General features: G+C 42.2%; 1 protein-coding gene across 2 annotated transcripts in view; it reads left to right on the top strand.

Annotated features, from left to right (window-relative positions):
* The window catches only part of txlnba (taxilin beta a), a 22,835-nt gene extending 2,770 nt beyond the window's left edge, over positions 1-20,065 (top strand). Inside the window, exons 4-11 of one of the 2 annotated variants that reach the window (XM_061746495.1) lie at positions 808-893; positions 975-1,103; positions 5,298-5,492; positions 6,346-6,465; positions 8,037-8,111; positions 10,980-11,072; positions 16,204-16,299; positions 18,952-20,065. In XM_061746495.1, coding sequence (XP_061602479.1) covers positions 808-893; positions 975-1,103; positions 5,298-5,492; positions 6,346-6,465; positions 8,037-8,111; positions 10,980-11,072; positions 16,204-16,299; positions 18,952-19,770 — 1,613 coding nt within the window. In that variant the 3' untranslated portion in view covers positions 19,771-20,065. Of the gene's footprint in view, positions 1-807; positions 894-974; positions 1,104-5,297; positions 5,493-6,345; positions 6,466-7,906; positions 7,982-8,036; positions 8,112-10,979; positions 11,073-16,203; positions 16,300-18,951 lie in introns of both variants that reach the window. The other variant, XM_061746494.1, reaches the window with a different exon arrangement.
* The last annotated feature ends 2,260 nt before the right edge of the window (positions 20,066-22,325 follow it).

Below are 22,325 nucleotides of genomic sequence, written 5' to 3'. Positions count from 1 at the left end.
ATCTGGGGAACTGGCGACGCAGGCGGTGAGGTGGTGAAATGAAGCCAGATAAATGTCATACTTTTAATAATGTCATCACATATCAGACTTATAGATCCATGTACACCCAAGCCGGGTTCTGCTGAGTTGTCCTACCTCCGCGAATCGTCCTAGCCGTAGGATGAAATGATTTACTTCTCTGCCTCAAATTTCTCAAATTTTTCGCCAGGCCTGGCTTGGTGCAAAATTTGGTGACTTTTGGGGCACGTTTAGGGGGAAAAAGACCCTCCTTTTGTCAGAAAAAGAAAAACAAGAAAAAGAAGAAAAAAAAATTCCTACAGATACAATAGGGCCTTGGCATTGTAAGTGCCAAGGCCCTTGGCAAGGCCTTGGCACTGTAAGTTTTTTTTATTATCAATATAATATTAATATTAAAAATATTCGTATATAATAAAATTAAAAATATTAAAATTAAAATTAAAATATTCGTATATAATAATATGATATGATGTCATCTTGTTTGAAAGAGCGGAGCAGAGCTGCTACTGCTGCTGTGACAGGAGTTGTTACCATGGTAACTACTCCCCCTCCCAACGGCAGGAAGTGACGTGTGGCTCTGAGTAGTACGTCCCAATTAATGCATAAATACTACTGATATTTACTCAAAAGTGTGCCGAACTTAAGTAAACTATTTGACTATATACTGTTTAGTACGGGATTTCGGAGCAGCGTACGTCTCTGAGTAATTAGTTCCTTTAGACTTTAGACATTTGGGTCCAGGTGAGTTTACTCCTGTCGGATCACGTGACTTGTGCTTATCCCCCACAGACGTTTCCCTCGTCAGGAAGAGTCTGGACGCCGCGTCGTCCCCCGAGGACCAGCTGGAGGCGCTGCTGCGCAAGTACGCCGAGCTGGTGAGAAACTCTGCAAGACCTAAAACCCAGACGTGCTGCGTTCACGAGGCCCCGAGTGAGACGTCTGCGTTTTGTTTGCAGGCGGCGGCGCGCCGCGGGGACGAGCAGCGGCTGCGGCGGCAGCAGCGGCAGCTGAGCGGGAGCACGGCGGCACGCAGCGAGCTGGAGGCGCTGTGCAGGGAGCTGCAGGCACACTACCAACTTATGAGGGTGAGGGGGCACTAGGACCTGGGGGGGGGGTGGGTACGGGGCCCTGCCAGGGGGGCCACGAAATATTAACTCGTGGCATGAGATAATTAATACGTGGCCACGAGTTATTAATGCGTGGCCACGAGTTATTAATGCGTGGCCACGAGTTATTAATGTGTGGCCATGAGATAATTAATGTGTGGCCACAAGTTATTAATGCGTGGCCACGAGTTATTAATGTGTGGCCACGAGTTATTAATGCGTGGCCATGAGATAATTAATGTGTGGCCACAAGTTATTAATGCGTGGCCACGAGTTATTAATGTGTGGCCACGAGTTATTAATGCGTGGCCATGAGATAATTAATGTGTGGCCACAAGTTATTAATGCGTGGCCATGAGATAATTAATGTGTGGCCACAAGTTATTAATGCGTGGCCACGAGTTATTAATGCGTGGCCATGAGATAATTAATGTGTGGCCACAAGTTATTAATGCGTGGCCACGAGTTATTAATGTGTGGCCATGAGATAATTAATGTGTGGCCACAAGTTATTAATGCGTGGCCACGAGTTATTAATGTGTGGCCACGAGTTATTAATGCGTGGCCATGAGATAATTAATGTGTGGCCACAAGTTATTAATGCGTGGCCACGAGTTATTAATGTGTGGCCACGAGTTATTAATGCGTGGCCATGAGATAATTAATGTGTGGCCACAAGTTATTAATGCGTGGCCATGAGATAATTAATGTGTGGCCACAAGTTATTAATGCGTGGCCACGAGTTATTAATGCGTGGCCATGAGATAATTAATGTGTGGCCACAAGTTATTAATGCGTGGCCACGAGTTATTAATGTGTGGCCATGAGATAATTAATGTGTGGCCACAAGTTATTAATGCGTGGCCACGAGTTATTAATGCGTGGCCATGAGATAATTAATGCGTGGCCACGAGTTATTAATGTGTGGCCACGAGTTATTAATGCGTGGCCACGAGTTATTAATGCGTGGCCATGAGATAATTCATGCGTGGCCATGAGTTATTAATGCGTGGCCACGAGTTATTAATGCGTGGCCATGAGTTATTAATGCGTGGCCACGAGTTATTAATGCGTGGCCACGAGTTATTAATGCGTGGCCATGAGATAATTAATGCGTGGCCATGAGTTATTAATGCGTGGCCATGAGTTATTAATGCGTGGCCACGAGTTATTAATGTGTGGCCACGAGTTATTAATGTGTGGCCAAGAATTAGTAATGCGTGGCCACGAGTTATTAATGCGGGGCCACGAGTTATTAATGCGTGGCCACGAGTTATTAATGTGTGGCCATGAGATAATTAATGTGTGGCCACAAGTTATTAATGCGTGGCCACGAGTTATTAATGTGTGGCCACGAGTTATTAATGCGTGGCCATGAGATAATTAATGTGTGGCCACAAGTTATTAATGCGTGGCCATGAGATAATTAATGTGTGGCCACAAGTTATTAATGCGTGGCCACGAGTTATTAATGCGTGGCCATGAGATAATTAATGTGTGGCCACAAGTTATTAATGCGTGGCCACGAGTTATTAATGTGTGGCCATGAGATAATTAATGCGTGGCCACGAGTTATTAATGTGTGGCCACGAGTTATTAATGCGTGGCCACGAGTTATTAATGCGTGGCCATGAGATAATTCATGCGTGGCCATGAGTTATTAATGCGTGGCCACGAGTTATTAATGCGTGGCCATGAGTTATTAATGCGTGGCCACGAGTTATTAATGCGTGGCCACGAGTTATTAATGCGTGGCCATGAGATAATTAATGCGTGGCCATGAGTTATTAATGCGTGGCCATGAGTTATTAATGCGTGGCCACGAGTTATTAATGTGTGGCCACGAGTTATTAATGTGTGGCCAAGAATTAGTAATGCGTGGCCACGAGTTATTAATGCGGGGCCACGAGTTATTAATGCGTGGCCACGAGTTATTAATGTGTGGCCACGAGTTATTAATGCGTGGCCACGAAGTATTAATGCATGGCCACGAGTTATTAATGCGTGGCCACGAGTTATTAATGCGTGGCCACGAGTTATTAATGCGTGGCCATGAGTTATTAATGCGTGGCCACGAGTTATTAATGCGTGGCCACGAGTTATTAATGCGTGGCCACGAGTTATTAATGCGTGGCCACGAGTTATTAATGCGTGGCCACGAAGTATTAATGCATGGCCACGAGTTATTAATGCGTGGCCACGAGTTATTAATAAGTGGCCACAAGTTATTAATGCGTGGCCACGAGTTATTAATGCGTGGCCACGAAGTATTAATGCATGGCCATGAGATAATTAATGTGTGGCCACAAGTTATTAATGCGTGGCCACGAGTTATTAATGTGTGGCCATGAGATAATTAATGTGTGGCCACAAGTTATTAATGCGTGGCCACGAGTTATTAATGCGTGGCCATGAGATAATTAATGCGTGGCCACGAGTTATTAATGTGTGGCCACGAGTTATTAATGCGTGGCCACGAGTTATTAATGCGTGGCCATGAGATAATTCATGCGTGGCCATGAGTTATTAATGCGTGGCCACGAGTTATTAATGCGTGGCCATGAGTTATTAATGCGTGGCCACGAGTTATTAATGCGTGGCCACGAGTTATTAATGCGTGGCCATGAGATAATTAATGCGTGGCCATGAGTTATTAATGCGTGGCCATGAGTTATTAATGCGTGGCCACGAGTTATTAATGTGTGGCCACGAGTTATTAATGTGTGGCCAAGAATTAGTAATGCGTGGCCACGAGTTATTAATGCGGGGCCACGAGTTATTAATGCGTGGCCACGAGTTATTAATGTGTGGCCACGAGTTATTAATGCGTGGCCACGAAGTATTAATGCATGGCCACGAGTTATTAATGCGTGGCCACGAGTTATTAATGCGTGGCCACGAGTTATTAATGCGTGGCCATGAGTTATTAATGCGTGGCCACGAGTTATTAATGCGTGGCCACGAGTTATTAATGCGTGGCCACGAGTTATTAATGCGTGGCCACGAGTTATTAATGCGTGGCCACGAAGTATTAATGCATGGCCACGAGTTATTAATGCGTGGCCACGAGTTATTAATAAGTGGCCACAAGTTATTAATGCGTGGCCACGAGTTATTAATGCGTGGCCACGAAGTATTAATGCATGGCCACGAGTTATTAATGCGTGGCCACGAGTTATTAATGCGTGGCCACAAGTTATTAATTTGTGGCCATGAGTTATTAATGCGTGGACACGAGTTATTAATTTGTGGCCATGAGTTATTAATGTGTGGCCACAAGGTATTAATGCGTGGCCACGAGTTATTAATGCGTGGCCATGAGATAATTAATGCGTGGCCACGAGTTATTAATGTGTGGCCACGAGTTATTAATGCGTGGCCACGAGTTATTAATGCGTGGCCATGAGATAATTCATGCGTGGCCATGAGTTATTAATGCGTGGCCACGAGTTATTAATGCGTGGCCATGAGTTATTAATGCGTGGCCACGAGTTATTAATGCGTGGCCACGAGATAATTAATGTGTGGCCATGAGTTATTAATGCGTGGCCATGAGTTATTAATGCGTGGCCACGAGTTATTAATGTGTGGCCACGAGTTATTAATGTGTGGCCAAGAATTAGTAATGCGTGGCCACGAGTTATTAATGCGGGGCCACGAGTTATTAATGCGTGGCCACGAGTTATTAATGTGTGGCCACGAGTTATTAATGCGTGGCCACGAAGTATTAATGCATGGCCACGAGTTATTAATGCGTGGCCACGAGTTATTAATGCGTGGCCACGAGTTATTAATGCGTGGCCATGAGTTATTAATGCGTGGCCACGAGTTATTAATGCGTGGCCACGAGTTATTAATGCGTGGCCACGAGTTATTAATGCGTGGCCACGAGTTATTAATGCGTGGCCACGAAGTATTAATGCATGGCCACGAGTTATTAATGCGTGGCCACGAGTTATTAATGCGTGGCCACAAGTTATTAATTTGTGGCCATGAGTTATTAATGCGTGGACACGAGTTATTAATTTGTGGCCATGAGTTATTAATGCGTGGCCACGAAGTATTAATGCGTGGCCACGAGTTATTAATGCGTGGACACGAGTTATTAATTTGTGGCCACGAGTTATTAATGCGTCTGATTCCGTGTGTGATTCTGTGTGATTCCATGTCCAGGAGGAGACGCTGCTGCTTCGCCGCGAGGACGAGGACAAGAGGACGGAGATCACGTCCCACTTCACGGACATGCTGACGGAGATCCAGGACCAGATCCAGCAGCACAGCAACCGGAACCACAAGCTCTGCACCGAGAACCTGCACCTGACAGACAAGCTGGAGGGATTAATGGCCCAGTGTGAGAGGAGGGAGGAGGTGAGGACCTGAACCTGGACCCTAGTGGTCTGTAGAGGACCTGCAGGTCTGGATCTGGACCCTAGTGGTCTGTAGAGGACCTGCAGTTTTTGAGAAAAAGTTGAGAAAAAGTCGGAATTTTGAGAAAAAAGTTGAAATTTTGAGGCAAAGTCGAGAAAAAAGTCGAAATTTTGAGAAAAGGTCGAGAAAAAAGTCAAAATTTTGAGAAAAAGTCGAGAAAAAAGTCAAGATTTTGAGAAAAAAGTCAAAATTTTGAGAAAAAGTTGAAATTTTGAGAAAAAGTCGAGAAAAAAGTCGAAATTTTGAGAAAAGGTCGAGGAAAAAGTCAAAATTTTGAGAAAAAGTCGAGAAAAAAGACAAAATTTTGAGAAAAAGTTGAAATTTTGAGAAAAAGTAGAGAAAAAGGTCTGAATTTTGAGAAAAAAGTCGAAATTTTGAGAAAAAAGTCGGAATTTTGAGAAAAAAGTTGAGAAAAAAGTCGGAATTTTGAGAACAAAGTCGGAATTTTGAGAAAAGGTCGAGAAAAAAGTCAAAATTTTGAAAAAAAAGTTGCAATTTTGAGAAAAAGTCGAAATTTTGAGAAAAAAGTCGGAATTTTGAGAAAAAAGTCTAGAAAAAAGTCGGAATTTTGACCTGCAGGTCTGGATCTGGACCCTAGTGGTCTGTAGAGGACCTGCAGGTCTGGATCTGGACCCTAGTGGTCTGTAGAGGACCTGCAGGTCTGGATCTGGACCCTAGTGGTCTGTAGAGGACCTGCAGGTCTGGATCTGGACCCTAGTGGTCTGTAGAGGACCTGCAGGTCTGGATCTGGACCCTAGACCAGCAGTAACCCTTGGTCCCCCTTCTCCTGCAGAACCTGGAGAAGATCGACAAGCACCGCGACGTGCAGCACAAGCTAACGGAGGCTAAGCTACAGCAGGCTAACGCTCAGCTAGCCGAGGCCGAGGCCCGACACAAGAGGGAGAAGGAATACGTGAGTATCCTAGCCTGCTAACCTCGCTCCTAGGCTAGCTCCTAGTCTAGCTCCTAGTCTAGCTTCTAGTCACGCTCATAGTGTAGTTCCTACTTTAGCATCTACTCTAGCTCCTACTTTAGCTCGTACTCTAACTCATACTATAGTTTGTACTCTACCTCTTAGTCTACTTCCTACTCTAGCGTCCACTCTTGTCTTGTGTTTAGTCTAGCTCCTAGTCTAGTTTTCACTGTAGCTTCTATTGTAGTTCCTACTTTAGCATCTACTCTAGCTCCTTCTCTAGCTTCTACTCTAGCTTCTACTCTAACTTCTACTCCAGCTTCTATTGTAGTTTCTACATTAGTTCCTCATCTAGTTTCTACTCTAGCTTCTACTTTAGCATCTACTCTAGCTCATACTCTAGTTTCTATGCTAGCTCCAACTCTAGCCCCTACTCTAGCTCCTACACTAACTTCTACTTTACCTCTTGGTCTAGTTTCTACTCTAACTCCTACTCCAGCTTCTATTCCAGCTCCTAGTATATCTTTTACTCTAGCTCCTACTTTAGCTTCTACTTTAGGGCCTAGTTTAGTTTTTACTCTAGCTCCTAGTCTACTTTCTACTCTAGCTTCTACTTTAGCATCTACTCTAGCTTCTACTCTGACTCCTACTCAAGCTTTTATTGTAGTTTCTAGTCTATCTTCTACCCCAACCTCCTTCTTTAGATTCTATTTTAGCTCCTAGTCTAGCTCCTACTCTAGTTTCTACTCTAGTTTCTACTTTAGCTTCTACTCTAGCTTCTATGCTAGCTTCTATATTAGCTTGTACTCTAGCTCCTACTCTAGTTTCTACTCTAGCTACTAGTTTAGCTTGTACTCTAGGCAAGGCAAGGCAAATGTATTTATATAGCACAATTCAACTCTAGCTCCTACACTAGTTTCTATGCTAGCTTCTATACTAGCTTGTACTCTAGCTCCTAGTCTAGCTCCTAGTGTAGTTTCTACTCTAGCCTCTACTCTACCTACTAGTCTAATTTCTACTCTAGTTTCTATTCTAGCTCCTACCTTAGCTTCCACTATTACTCCTAGTCTAGCTTCTATTGTAATTTCTACTCTAGCTTCTACTCTAGCTTCTATGCTAGCTTCTATACTAGCTTGTACTCTAGCTCCTACACTAGCTTCTATGCTAGCTTCTGTACTAGCTTGTACTCTAGCTCCTAATCTAGCTACTACTCTAGCTTCTATGCTAGCTTCTATAATAGCTTGTACTCTAACTCCTACTCTAGCTTCTACTCTAGCTTCTATGCTAGCTTCTATACTAGCTTGTACTCTAGCTCCTACTCTAGTTTCTACCTTACAGGACCAGTCACATCCTAATATATGTGTTTTCATTTCTATATGTGTGAAATGTCAGATATCCTTCCTCCGCGCACATTGACTGTGTGTTGTCTCTGTCGCCGTAGTTGCTTAGGGAGGCTATTGACAAAACAAAGAAATGCTTCGCTATGAAGGAGCAGGAGCTGGCCATGAAGAAGAAGGTAAAGACCCGAGTGTAACGCGTCTGTCTCTTGTCTGTTCTCTTCCTCCGATCAGTTACTGGTTCAGGCTGCAGAGTGGAAGCTGCAGGCTCAAACACTCAGAGAGCAGGGGACTGTCATGCAAACTCAGGTGAATACCCGAGAGAGGGGTCGCCGACACACACACACCCCCTAGGACAGGTAGCACACACACCTGGACAGGTAGCACACACATCTGGACAGGTAGCACACACATCTGGACAGGTAGCACACACACCTGGACAGGTAGCACACACACCTGGACAGGTAGCACACACACCTGGAGGTAGCACACACATCTGGACAGGTAGCACACACATCTGGACAGGTAGCACACACACCTGGACAGGTAGCACACACACCTGGACAGGTAGCACACACACCCGGACAGGTAGCACACACATCTGGGCAGGTAGCACACACATCTGGACAGGTAGCACACACACCTGGACAGGTAGCACACACACCTGGACAGGTAGCACACACATCTGGACAGGTAGCACACACACCTGGACAGGTAGCACACACATCTGGACAGGTAGCACACACACCTGGACAGGTAGCACACACATCTGGACAGGTAGCACACACACACCTGGACAGGTAGCACACACACCTGGACAGGTAGCACACACAACTGGACAGGTAGCACACACACCTGGACAGGTAGCACACACACCTGGACCAGAGGGGCGTGTCACTGAGGACGCTGACGTTTCTGAGCTGGTGCTCGACGTCTGGTCTCTTTTTTGTGTCACCTTAGAAAGGAACGGACAGGTAACGTCAACTACCGCATTGGCCTGAATATAAGACTGTGTTTTCTGCATTGAAATAAGGCCACGTTTACACGTAGCAAAAACGGATATTTCCCCCTCTACGTTTAGAAAAATACTATCATTTCCAGGAACCTGCATAAATATCTGTTAAGGTGCTATGAGCAGCCAAACCTACAGGGGGCAGTGTAACGAGAAGATAAAGTCATGCTAGCCAATCAGAATCCTGGAAAAAAACATCAACAAATGACACGAGTAACTTCCAGTTACTTCCAAGATGAACCAGAGTCTTTGGTTTGGAGTGACAGAGAAGTGGAGTTACTTTTTGACTTTCTTCTCGATATTTCGACTTTTTTCACAAAATTTCGACTTTCTTCTCGATATTTCGACTTTTTTCACAAAATTTCGACTGTTTTCTTAAAATTTTGACTTTTTTCTCAAAATTTCGACTTCTCGACATTTCGACTTTTTTCTCAAAATTTCTCAAAAACGTATATTTCCCCTCTACGTTTTAAAAAATACCATCATTTCCAGGAACCTGCATAAATATCTGTTAAGGTGCTATGAGCAGCCAAACCTACAGGGGGCAGTGTAACGAGAAGATAAAGTCATGCTAGCCAATCAGAATCCTGGAAAAAAACATCAACAAATGACACGAGTAACTTCCAGTTACTTCCAAGATGAACCAGAGTCTTTGGTTTGAAGTGACAGAGAAGTGGAGTTACTTTTAAGTGTGACGTTAGAATATAAAACAGGTAAAATACAAGAAAATATTGACGGTTACAAACTAATTGTAACCACAGGTGTCACTCATGACACTGGTGACGTTTCTGTCTCATAATGTGACGTTCTGAAGCCTAAACGTCCGTTTCTCTCCGTTTACAAGCAAACGTGAAGACGGAGGTTTTAAAAATCTCCACTTTGGCCGGAGTTTTCAGAAATGATGGTTTTTGGTGAATTTGAGCTTCGTTTTCGTGTAAACGAACGAACAAAACGCATGAAAACACCACCGTTTTTGCTACGTGGAAACGGGGCCTAAGACTGAAAAAGTGGGGGTCGTCTTACATTCGGGGTCTAGACGTTATACCCATTTACAACGCTAGATGGCGCCAGATATATTTAAAGCGAATGCTGAACTAAACTCCCCAGGCCAAAGCCAACCCCTGCAACGAAGAAGACAAATAAAAATAGCGGTAGCACGAAGAAGAAAAATAAAAAAATAGCAGTAAGCTAGAAAAGAGAAGAAAATAAGGGAAGCGATAACAGGAAATGGAGAAACGTAGCGACAATCTGGAGAAAAGTGGGTGGAAGATCGGCAGGTTAACCGGCAGCTGAGGAGAAGTTATGATGCTTCAATCTGATGATTTGAATGAGGCAAAATAACATGCTTTATAAATAATAAGATTTCATACGTCTCTGTTTCCTCCCTAGATCTGTTTGGTAATTCTGCCCCACGATGTTTCTGTTTCAGTTCTATCAGCATTCTGGGAGCTGATTGGTCCTTACAGCATCATTAGCTGCAATACTTGCTGTTGAATCTCAATATAATACTAGTATTAATATGTTGCAGAACTACAGTCATATAATTCATGCAACAGCTCAAAAAACTGTTTTAATAACACTAACCCAAATAGATATCGGAATCGAATTGAATTGAGCCAAATCGAGCAAAATCTTGATAATCGATTCTTAATCTTAAGAATCGGAATTGAATCGATTTTTGACATTTGAATCGATCCCCAGCCCTGGCACAAGTCCTTTCAAATGTCCGCTGAAACTTGCGTCTGCCAGCTCACGAGTCCCGTTGCCCGTCCTCAGTGAAGCCCTGCACCCCTCTACACCCTCTACGTCCTCTACGTCCTCTACGTCCTCTACGTCCTCTACGCCCTGCACCCCTCTACGTCCTACAGTGCCACCTACTGACCACACACACCGCCCTACTCAGCATCCTGAGGAACACTTCAGTGGGAGGGTTTTTACAGAGTTTGCACTACAGTCCAGTAGAAAAACCACTAAACTGTAACCAGAGTGTTGCGGCTGCAGCGTTTCATCCAGCAAAGCTTTGTCTACAAGCTGTTTTTGTAGGACAGAAAGTGTATAAATGATACGGACCAGTGAGGCGTGTTGATGTCTTCTTCTGTCCCAACGTGAAAAGACTCATGTCCACGCTGGCATCAGTCTGACTTTGTCTCTTTGTCCGTGCACAGCTGGCCCTCTACGGCCAGAAGTTTGACGAGTTCCAGGCAACGCTGGGCAAGAGCAACGAGATCTACGTTCGTTTCAAGAAGGAGATGGATATCGTAGGTGGAAACCGCCGGGGGTTTAGACGGTTGGGTAACGTCCTCGCTCTGGTTTGATTTCAGCAGACGAACGTGTCCCCAAAGAGGAGCCGACTTAAGATGTTATCAATCAAAGTTGCTGAATTTTCTTTAACTCGTGTAGATCTATGAATAAGAAGGAAAAAGTAATTAGAATAAAGAATATCCAGAAAATCCCCAGTGGGGGTATCTAAATTATTTTTAAAAAGGTTTATATTGAAATCTCCTAAAATGAAACAGAGTTTGTCCTCTTTGCTTATAAGGTCAAGAGAACTGGACAGACTTTCATTAAAATCTTTGATAACAAAGTCAGGTGGGCGGTAGATAACACCAACAATAACATTTATTTTCACCTTTTTTTTCAGAGACAAGAGAGCTAAAAAAAAAACGATTCCACCTCAGCCCTATCTGATTTCAGAGAGATCATTCCTAATTTTAAATTCATAGTCACCATGAATAAACAGAGATACTCCACCTCCAGATCTATTCTCTCTTATGTAATGAGCTGAATTGTAATTCGGTAATTTAAAGGTATCTCTAGAGTTCTCTGTAAGCCATGTTTCTGATAAAGCATTAACAGAAAAATCCTGTTTGAGTAACGATAAATAATGAATACATTTGTCATAATTTCTAGAAAGACTTCTAATATTCAAATGAAAAGTAGAGAATATATTTGGAGGCATAGAAGCACATAAATCATTAAACTGGGTTCCGTTATAAAAACGACAAAGTTTAGAGGTATCATTCTCTAGCCCTCGGTCAGCGAGTCAGCATCTGAAATCCCTCGCTCTGAAGGGCTAGATTCATACACACTAGCCCTCGTTATGTCCACTAGCCTTCGTTATGTCCACTAGCCCTACATGCAAAGAGGAATTGGGACACCACTACCCTCATGGGAACGTGCAAAATTTAGGGTTAGTGCTGAAAAGTAGGACTAGGGGGGGATTGGAACTGGCCCTACTCTAGTTTCTACTTTAGCGTCTACTCTAGTTTCTACTCTAGCTCCTACTTTAGCGTCTACTCTAGTTTCTACTCTAGCTCCTACTCTAGTTTCTACTTTAGCGTCTACTCTAGTTTCTACTTTAGCGTCTACTCTAGTTTCTACTTTAGCGTCTACTCTAGTTTCTACTTTAGCGTCTACTCTAGTTTCTACTTTAGCGTCTACTCTAGTTTCTACTTTAGCGTCTACTCTAGTTTCTACTCTAGTTTCTACTTTAGCGTCTACTCTAGTTTCTACTTTAGCGTCTACTCTAGTTTCTACTCTAGTTTCTACTTTAGCGTCTACTCTAGTTTCTACTTTAGCATCTACTCTAGTTTCTACTTTAGCGTCTACTCTAGTTTCTACTCTAGTTTCTACTCTAGTTTCTACTTTAGCGTCTACTCTAGTTTCTACTTTAGCGTCTACTCTAGTTTCTACTCTAGTTTCTACTTTAGCGTCTACTCTAGTTTCTACTCTAGTTTCTACTCTAGTTTCTACTTTAGCTCCTACTCTAGTTTCTACTCTAGTTTCTACTCTAGTTTCTACTTTAGCGTCTACTCTAGTTTCTACTCTAGTTTCTACTCTAGTTTCTACTTTAGCGTCTACTCTAGTTTCTACTCTAGTTTCTACTCTAGTTTCTACTTTAGCGTCTACTCTAGTTTCTACTCTAGTTTCTACTCTAGTTTCTACTTTAGCGTCTACTCTAGTTTCTACTCTAGTTTCTACTCTAGTTTCTACTTTAGCTCCTACTCTAGTTTCTACTCTAGTTTCTACTCTAGTTTCTACTTTAGCGTCTACTCTAGTTTCTACTCTAGTTTCTACTTTAGCGTCTACTCTAGTTTCTACTCTAGTTTCTACTTTAGCGTCTACTCTAGTTTCTACTCTAGTTTCTACTTCAGCGTCTACTCTAGTTTCTACTCTAGTTTCTACTCTAGTTTCTACTTTAGCGTCTACTCTAGTTTCTACTTTAGTTTCTACTCTAGTTTCTACTTTAGCGTCTACTCTAGTTTCTACTTTAGCGTCTACTCTAGTTTCTACTCTAGTTTCTACTCTAGTTTCTACTTTAGCGTCTACTCTAGTTTCTACTTTAGCGTCTACTCTAGTTTCTACTCTAGTTTCTACTTTAGCGTCTACTCTAGTTTCTACTCTAGTTTCTACTTTAGCGTCTACTCTAGTTTCTACTTTAGCGTCTACTCTAGTTTCTACTCTAGTTTCTACTCTAGTTTCTACTTTAGCTCCTACTCTAGTTTCTACTCTAGTTCCTACTCTAGTTTCTACTTTAGCGTCTACTCTAGTTTCTACTCTAGTTTCTACTCTAGTTTCTACTTTAGCTCCTACTCTAGTTTCTACTCTAGTTTCTACTCTAGTTTCTACTTTAGCGTCTACTCTAGTTTCTACTCTAGTTTCTACTTTAGCGTCTACTCTAGTTTCTACTCTAGTTTCTACTTTAGCGTCTACTCTAGTTTCTACTTTAGCGTCTACTCTAGTTTCTACTCTAGTTTCTACTTTAGCGTCTACTCTAGTTTCTACTCTAGTTTCTACTTTAGCGTCTACTCTAGTTTCTACTCTAGTTTCTACTCTAGTTTCTACTTTAGCGTCTACTCTAGTTTCTACTCTAGTTTCTACTTTAGCGTCTACTCTAGTTTCTACTCTAGTTTCTACTCTAGTTTCTACTTTAGCGTCTACTCTAGTTTCTACTCTAGTTTCTACTTTAGCGTCTACTCTAGTTTCTACTCTAGTTTCTACTTTAGCTCCTACTCTAGTTTCTACTCTAGTTCCTACTCTAGTTTCTACTTTAGCGTCTACTCTAGTTTCTACTCTAGTTTCTACTCTAGTTTCTACTTTAGCTCCTACTCTAGTTTCTACTCTAGTTTCTACTCTAGTTTCTACTTTAGCGTCTACTCTAGTTTCTACTCTAGTTTCTACTTTAGCGTCTACTCTAGTTTCTACTCTAGTTTCTACTTTAGCGTCTACTCTAGTTTCTACTTTAGCGTCTACTCTAGTTTCTACTCTAGTTTCTACTTTAGCGTCTACTCTAGTTTCTACTCTAGTTTCTACTTTAGCGTCTACTCTAGTTTCTACTCTAGTTTCTACTCTAGTTTCTACTTTAGCGTCTACTCTAGTTTCTACTCTAGTTTCTACTTTAGCGTCTACTCTAGTTTCTACTCTAGTTTCTACTCTAGTTTCTACTTTAGCGTCTACTCTAGTTTCTACTCTAGTTTCTACTTTAGCGTCTACTCTAGTTTCTACTCTAGTTTCTACTCTAGCTCCTACTCTAGCTCCTACTCTAGTTTCTACTCTAGTTTCTACTCTAGTTTCTACTTTAGCGTCTACTCTAGTTTCTACTCTAGTTTCTACTTTAGCGTCTACTCTAGTTTCTACTCTAGTTTCTACTCTAGTTTCTACTTTAGCGTCTACTCTAGTTTCTACTTTAGCGTCTACTCTAGTTTCTACTTTAGCTCCTACTCTAGTTTCTACTTTAGCGTCTACTCTAGTTTCTACTTTAGCGTCTACTCTAGTTTCTACTTTAGCTCCTACTCTAGTTTCTACTTTAGCGTCTACTCTAGTTTCTACTCTAGTTTCTACTTTAGCGTCTACTCTAGTTTCTACTTTAGCGTCTCCTCTAGCTCCTACTCTAGTTTCTACTTTAGCTCCTACTCTAGTTTCTACTCTAGTTCCTACTCTAGCTCCTACTCTAGTTTCTACTCTAGTTTCTACTCTAGTTTCTACTTTAGCGTCTACTCTAGTTTCTACTTTAGCTCCTACTCTAGTTTCTACTTTAGCGTCTACTCTAGTTTCTACTTTAGCGTCTCCTCTAGCTCCTACTCTAGCTCCTACTCTAGTTTCTACTTTAGCGTCTACTCTAGTTTCTACTCTAGTTTCTACTCTAGTTTCTACTCTAGCTCCTACTCTAGTTTCTACTTTAGCGTCTACTCTAGCTCCTACTCTAATTTCTACTCTAGCTAGACTAACGTGTCCCTAAAGAGGAGCGGATAACCCTTCTGTAGGAATGCTGTGTAGGCAGGAAAGTAATCCATACGCAGATGATGCAACCGTTTATTAGAAAAGGCAACGGTGCACAAAACCAGGAGGTCGGTTGGAACTCGCCCACCTCACCTTAACTACTAATGTGGGGTCGAACTTCACTTTCAATCTTGATCAAAGCACCGACAGAAACCGGGACCAGCTCTGCTGGGTCGGACCGTTGGAGTCCGGCAGCTAATGATGATCCATACCACCCATTTCCTTTCCGATCCGATATTGATTAAAATTCAGGCTGGTATCAGCGATACCGATATATTGTGCAAATACATCTAATGTGCCCGGTAAATCTAAATAAAATTGTGTATTTTAGTTTATTGTAGTTTAAGACATCAGAGTCACTTATTAAGCTATTTATTTTAAAGTCAGAAGTATAATTATATTATATATTATGTATACATGTATGTATATTATATAAGTATACTGAGGTAGGCAGCCCCATTCACAATACAGCCGATCTTTTGTGTTTTGTATAGAAATTAAATTAATTTTGATTATAATGAAATAGAGTTTAGGGGGTAGGATTTAATAAGTTTTTACTTCTTCCTACTCCTTTTGAGCATGTTAATTATGACAGATGCATGTTTTTATTTATATTTTTGTCTTTTTGTTTTCTTATTTACATTTATTTATTATTGTTTTGTTTTGTTTTTAATACTGTTTCATGTTCAAAATAACATTTCAATTCAATTCAATCCTAAGTAAATAATAAAACCATTAAAAAACTCGGTATATGAAACAGATTAACATGACAGGTTGTAATCGATCAATCAGCGAACCGGATGAGCGGTGGACTTCCGGTTGTAGTTACCACAAACGGCCACCAGATGGCGCCAAAGACAAAAGACGGGGGGAGACTTAAATGAGCAGAGGAGAGGAACAGCTAGAAATAACGACCTGTGACGTCATAAAACCTGGTAACACTTAATCCTAACTGCCTGAGGTTAATATTTGTTACGTTTTGCTTGCACTGTTAAATGAAAGAGTTGTTGGGATATACAAAAATGTGTTTTTTTGTCTCTTATAAAAGAGAAAATTGAATTTCAAATACAGCCTGAGACAAAGAGCCGACGGTATTTATTTCTTTTTCAGATGTCAGAGAAAATGAAGAATCTGGAGAAGGAGTCGGACCTGTGGAAGCTGAGGTTTGAGAACTGCAACAAGGCTCTGACCGGCATGATTGAGGAGGTACGTCCCGTCCCGGCGCCCAAGGACAAACACTTCCTGAAGTTGTTTCTCCAGGTTTTAATAAACCCTAGTAAAACTGAGATCATTTAAGTTTACAGATTTTTTACCTGTTATTAAAGTATTTTTATTGTGTTTGGGTTGAAACGGAGCGACAGCAACGATAACGTCACCTAGCAAAGTTTGTGCCGCCTTTCTTACGTCGCTAGTTTGCGTTAAAGTATCTATGGACATAACGGGTCTGTAAAAACATCAGTGACGGTTCTGGACGAGTTCTGGTCCGGTTTTCTCTGAATTTAAAACAAGTTGCAGGTGACAAATCTGTGCGTGTACCCCGTCAAAAGCAGATTGTAGATATTCAAAAGCCTTTGCAGGAGTGGCTGCAGAGCCGTATAGGCGTGATGACGTATAGTCATCAGCATAGAAATGAAAGGTTGATTTTGGAATGTTCTGTCCAAGGTTATTTATATATAGTAAACAATAAAGGGCCAAGAACTGACCCTTGTGGGACTGACCCCTTATGGACCTGCAGTAAATCAGAGGTAGAACCCTCTACTGACAGTGAGATAATTTACAAACCACCGACTGCTTGTTTAGAAAAACCAATAGCTGTAAGACGATCAATTAAAGTGAATGAATGAATGAATTTGAATGAATGAATTTATTTATTTCAAACATGTATATAAAAAAATAAAAATAAAAACAGTAACATCTTCATATGCTCATAGGTTCGAAAAAGGAGTAGGAAGAAGTTTACACTTTTTCCTAGTTTCCTACCCCTTTATAACTCTATGAATTTACATTATTGTTATTATTATATCTACACAATATCCATATAAATATAGTCTATATAAATACTACGTAAACATGCCTATTATTACATAATTATCCATAAGTATATAGAAAATATAAACATTACATGATAATATCAATATATAGAAAATACAAATATAAATATACACTATATAAACTACATAAATATCCCTATAAATAAATATATGCTACATACATAATAAATATATAACATATATTACATAATTAGAACTATTCCTCTCAACAGATAATATATACTACATTAATATCCACATAAATATCTAAACATATCTCAAGCAAGTATAATATACCATTTTTCCCTATTTTATTTGTTTATCACACTCCTCGTATATACTCCTCCATATACCTGTTTATAAATAAGTTATTTTACTTATATACTGTACAGCGGCGCGGGTTCGATTCCAGTCGCGGCATATTTTACTCGCGGGTTGGACACCCCTGTAATAGACGCTATATAAATAAAGTGGGGCGGCAGTAGCTCAGGTGGTAGAGCGGGTCGTCCAATGAAGGTCGGCCGTTCGAATCCCGCTCTGTCCCAGTTGCTGTCATAGTGTCCTCGGGCAAGACACCATACCCACCTGCCCCGTGTGAATGTGTATGAATGTGTTTGAATGTTGGTGGTGGTTGGAGGGGCCGTTAGGCGCGATATGGCAGCCACGCTTCCGTCAGTCTGCAGGGCAGCTGTGGCTACAAACGTAGCAGCCGTGGCTACAAACGTAGCAGCTTTGGCTACAAACGTAGCAGCTGTGGCTACAAACGTAGCAGCTGTGGCTACAAACGTAGCAGCCGTGGCTACAAACGTAGCAACCGTGGCTACAAATGTAGCAGCCGTGGCTACAAACGTAGCAGCTTTGGCTACAAACGTAGCAGCTGTGGCTACAAACGTAGCAGCTGTGGCTACAAACGTAGCAGCTGTGGCTACAAACGTAGCAGTTGCGGCTACAAACGTAGCAGCTGTGGCTACAAACGTAGCAGCTGTGCTTTGGCTACAAACGTAGCAGCCGTGGCTACAAACGTAGCAGCCGTGGCTACAAACGTAGCAGCCACCACCAGTGAGGATGTGATAGGGCTGGGCGATATATATCGAGATTTTAATATATATCGATATATTTTCAAATGCGATATGGTATGAGACAATATGGTTTATATCGATTTAAAAAAAAACAACTATTTTTACGATTTTGATATAGCTTATTTTGTGACAAATTGACTTGAATGCTTTATTTGAGATTTGTACAAATGTTTTGTTATTTGCACAACTGTCAACCTCAGTGGAAAAGTCTGCCTGTTACTGTCTACGTTGTATTAATTGTACAGTGTATTTTAATTTAATTGTTATGCAGGAAAGGGATATTTGTTTTATTTTATTCAAGAAGCATTTTTATTCTATATATGCAGGCAGTTTATTTTTATTTCATTTGTTTTATACATTTTGATATTGTGCAGACCTCTGTTAATAAAGGAACCTGTGTGACATTTGGCACGAGGCTTTGGATTAAAACTGACTGTTTTTTTAAGGGTTTGCCTCAGAAAAAATGAAGCTAACAGAGATGCTAACAGAGATGCTATGCTATAATGCTTTGGGGGAAACCCCAATTATGGCACAGAAAAAATATTGATATATATCGAGTATCGTCATTCAGCTAGAAAATATCGAGATATGACTTTTGGTCCATATCACCCTAGGATGTGTATGAATGAATAATGATCTCTGTAAAGCTCTGGGTGCCTTGAAGGAGCTAAATAAAACTAAGTCATTATTATAAAATAAAATTGGATTGGATTGGATTGAAAATTGGATCTGTCTCCTTGTTCTTCCAGAGAACAGTGAAGGGTAAAGAGTACGAGCTGTTCGTGGTGAAGATCCATAAACTGGAGCAGCTGTGCCGGGCCCTGCAGGACGAGAGGACGGTTCTGTACGACAAGATCAGGGAAGTCCGGCTCAGCGGCGCCGCCGTCCCCGCGGACGGGTCGGAGGGTTCTGTCGTCCCCGCGGCCGAGTCAGAGGGTTCTGAGAGTTCTGAGAGTCCGGCCCAACCCGGGTTCCTCACCTCCCAGGAGGTTCTGGACCTGGAGCGGGCCGACCCGGGCCTGACCGAGGACATGGCCCGGCTGAGGCGGGAGCAGGCCCGGCTGGACGCCTTCGCCGCCTCCCTGCTGGGCCCGGCGGAACCGGAGCAGAACCAGAACCAGAACCCGGGGCTGCCCGACCCGGAACAAGATCCGCTCGCTTCTTCCTTCGTCAAGTTCACCAGCAAAAGCCCGGTCCAGGAGGATTCTGGTTCTGACCCGTCTCAGGCGGTTAAATCCGAGGGGGAACAAAGTCCCCCCGAGCCCACTCCGAAGGCTCCGGAACCAGAACCAGAACCGGTGACACATCCGGCCCAGGACGAGATCCAGCCGGGTCCAGAACCAACACCGGAACCCGAGACGGGCGAGCCGGGTCCAGAACCGGGTCCAGAACCAGGTCCAGAACCGGGAGCACCGGAGGTTCTGACGGCCAGCGAGCCGGTCCAGCAGCAGAAACCAGCCGAGCCCACGCCGGTACCAGAACCATCAGAGGATGGGCCCAGACCGACCGGGTCGTCCAAGAAACAGGCGCAGAAGAAGAAGAAGAAGGGCGGGAAGAGCGCTAGCTAACTAGCTAGCTAAACATGCTAGCTAAAGGTCCGGAGTGTGTGTGTGACGTAGAGATAGAACCGGTACCGGGAGTCCCAGTTCCTGCTGAAGAGTTCCTGATCCGGCGTTGGCGGATGGACACGCCCACTGACACGCCCACCACGTGATGTCCCAGTTTAGACTTAGAGAGTTAGAGTTTAGAACTTATTCTAACGGGGGCGAGGAAAGACCCGGTCCATCATCCTGAGACCAGCTGATGTTTCAGTACCGAGAACTACACGATGTTAGAACCCCAATAAAGTAAAGTTTTATCAAACTTCCCATTTTTATCTCATTTCTTTTGTAATATATACATTACATATGATGAGGCATTGTGACAGCACCGTGGTCGACCTGAATATCAGCTTCCTACCTCCCTGCAGAGACGACACCTTGGAAGTAGCTTCAACATAGACTTGAATCACTACAGCACCCTATGGGGTAATTTAGAACTTAGTGACAGTCATGCCAAATGCCCAATAATGACATTTGGCCACAGATCACATCCTCACTTCACTCACTTGGCTTTTGTATTTCCTGCCTTTTGTGCTATGAATTTACTGTATAAAAGTCCTGTCGCCGAGCTACTCTGGGTCGGCACACCAACTCAGACACGATCTGTGCTGGTCCTGCCCACCGCCAGCTTACTGAATAAAACTCTCAACCACACAAGGGATTCCTGAACTGGATTTTATATTATTCTTCAACAATTTGGTGCCGTGACACGGATGACAATAGACCTTCGATGGAAACTCCTCTTTCCAGACCAACGACACACCAGTGACTTTTATCCAAATTATTCAGAGGTAAGGGGTCCATTTACAAAATCCCAAATTATTGTTGCTGGGTTGTTGTCGAAAGTCTGTGAATTGGAGTACCAGAGAATGGTTGACGTCATCCCAAAATTTTAAGTAAGTCCGCTGTGTGGTTGTGAGCAAGGGGTTATGGGGAAGGTTATTGTAGAGATGTTTACGAATGCTGGCAATTTCATAATGCTTGAATTTGATTGTGTTGTGAGAATGCTCTGCTTCTCCTGCCTTAGAATTTGACTCGCTCTTCTAAAAAAGGGTTCAATATCTCGGGTAACATTAAAGAGAGAAGGGCCAGAGCGCCATGGTTGGTCTGGGTACCAAGAGAATAGTCCAGTGGGACTTATAGCATATGCAGGACTTGAGGTCCATAAGAAGTGTTTGGAACACTGAGAATTTTATGGGAAATAGGCATATATGTAGAGGAACTGCTTTTTATAAGTGGGGATGATTTGCTCTCCCAAATACTTGGAGATATATTTAATTTCAGTTAGGATCTGACCCGCTCTCCTTACATCAACAAGAATGATTGGTATTCTCTGAAGTAGACTGATGATTGGAAGAATTAGCAAGTGATTTGTGGGTAAAAGTAAGTGTAATTGAAGGTTTTTTTGGGAGGGATCTTACAGAAAGAAAAATGGGACGTTTTTTCAGTAGAGAGTCAGAGGAAGAGTTGACTGGTCCTATTAAGTACATGTACGATAATTATGGTACCAATAGTATTAAGTTTGTTAAAACATGGGTTAAAATAACTAAAGACAACGTTCTCCTAAAATTTTCCCCAAGTGGGACATTCAACCGGATTAGATTAGAACATTTAAAGGAAAAATTAAATCCTCAAACAAATGGACACAAGCACTTCAACTCCTTCAGACTTTGGAGGGATGAAAGTACGTAATGCGAAATCCCAAATAGCTTCGCTTACAGATCAAAATAAAAAGCTATTGGCTCAATTAGAAGAACTTAAAAACACAACGCAGAGAAGAAGTAAATTAAAGAACCAGTTAAATGATCAAATCAAAAACCTTTATCCGGTAAAACAGATCAAAGAATCAAGTGACGATGACACTTCTGATGATGACTGGATTTTACAACATTCAAAATCTGAGGACAATAGCCAAGAGAACAGTGAAGAGGAGTGGGTTGTGAAAAGAGGCAGAAAATCAAGAAAAACGCAATCAGTAAAATTAGCTCCACTGATCACAATGGGAAAAGATGTTATCTACAAACCTTGGAGCCGAAGAGAACTAAAAGCGATAGTAGGAGATTTTCCCAAGGATGTCAGAAAAAATAAACAAAAATGGCTAGAGGAATGGGAGTCAGTATGCACAATATACACACCTCACCTGCCTGACATGATACAACTGTTAAAACTAACTTTGCCACCTGATTTGAAAAGCAAAGTAGGCTACTTGATGTGTGTAGAATTCCCTGTAATCCCACAGCTGTTGCCAAAATCACACCAGAACAAGCTCAGCCCTTTTACAGCATCATCGCTTTAGCAGTTCAAAGGGAAGTAGTACAACAAGTGGATTTTACTCGTCTCACAAAACTTAAACAAGGAAAAGATGATAATCCCAGGGAGCTTTATGCTAAAATGATGTTGACAGCAAAAGAAAATTGTGGTCTGTCACAAGATCAGATGGATGGACTTCCTCCAGGTTACATGCAAAACATATTCGCTAATTGCCTTCAACCAAAGGTTAAGGCTAAAGTACTACTGACAGT

The sequence above is a fragment of the Cololabis saira genome, chromosome 18 (genome assembly GCF_033807715.1).
Source record: "Cololabis saira isolate AMF1-May2022 chromosome 18, fColSai1.1, whole genome shotgun sequence".
In the NCBI taxonomy this organism is placed as follows: domain Eukaryota; kingdom Metazoa; phylum Chordata; class Actinopteri; order Beloniformes; family Belonidae; genus Cololabis; species Cololabis saira.
Note: the sequence above shows the minus strand (reverse complement) of the source record. Positions and strands in the feature narration are given on the sequence as shown.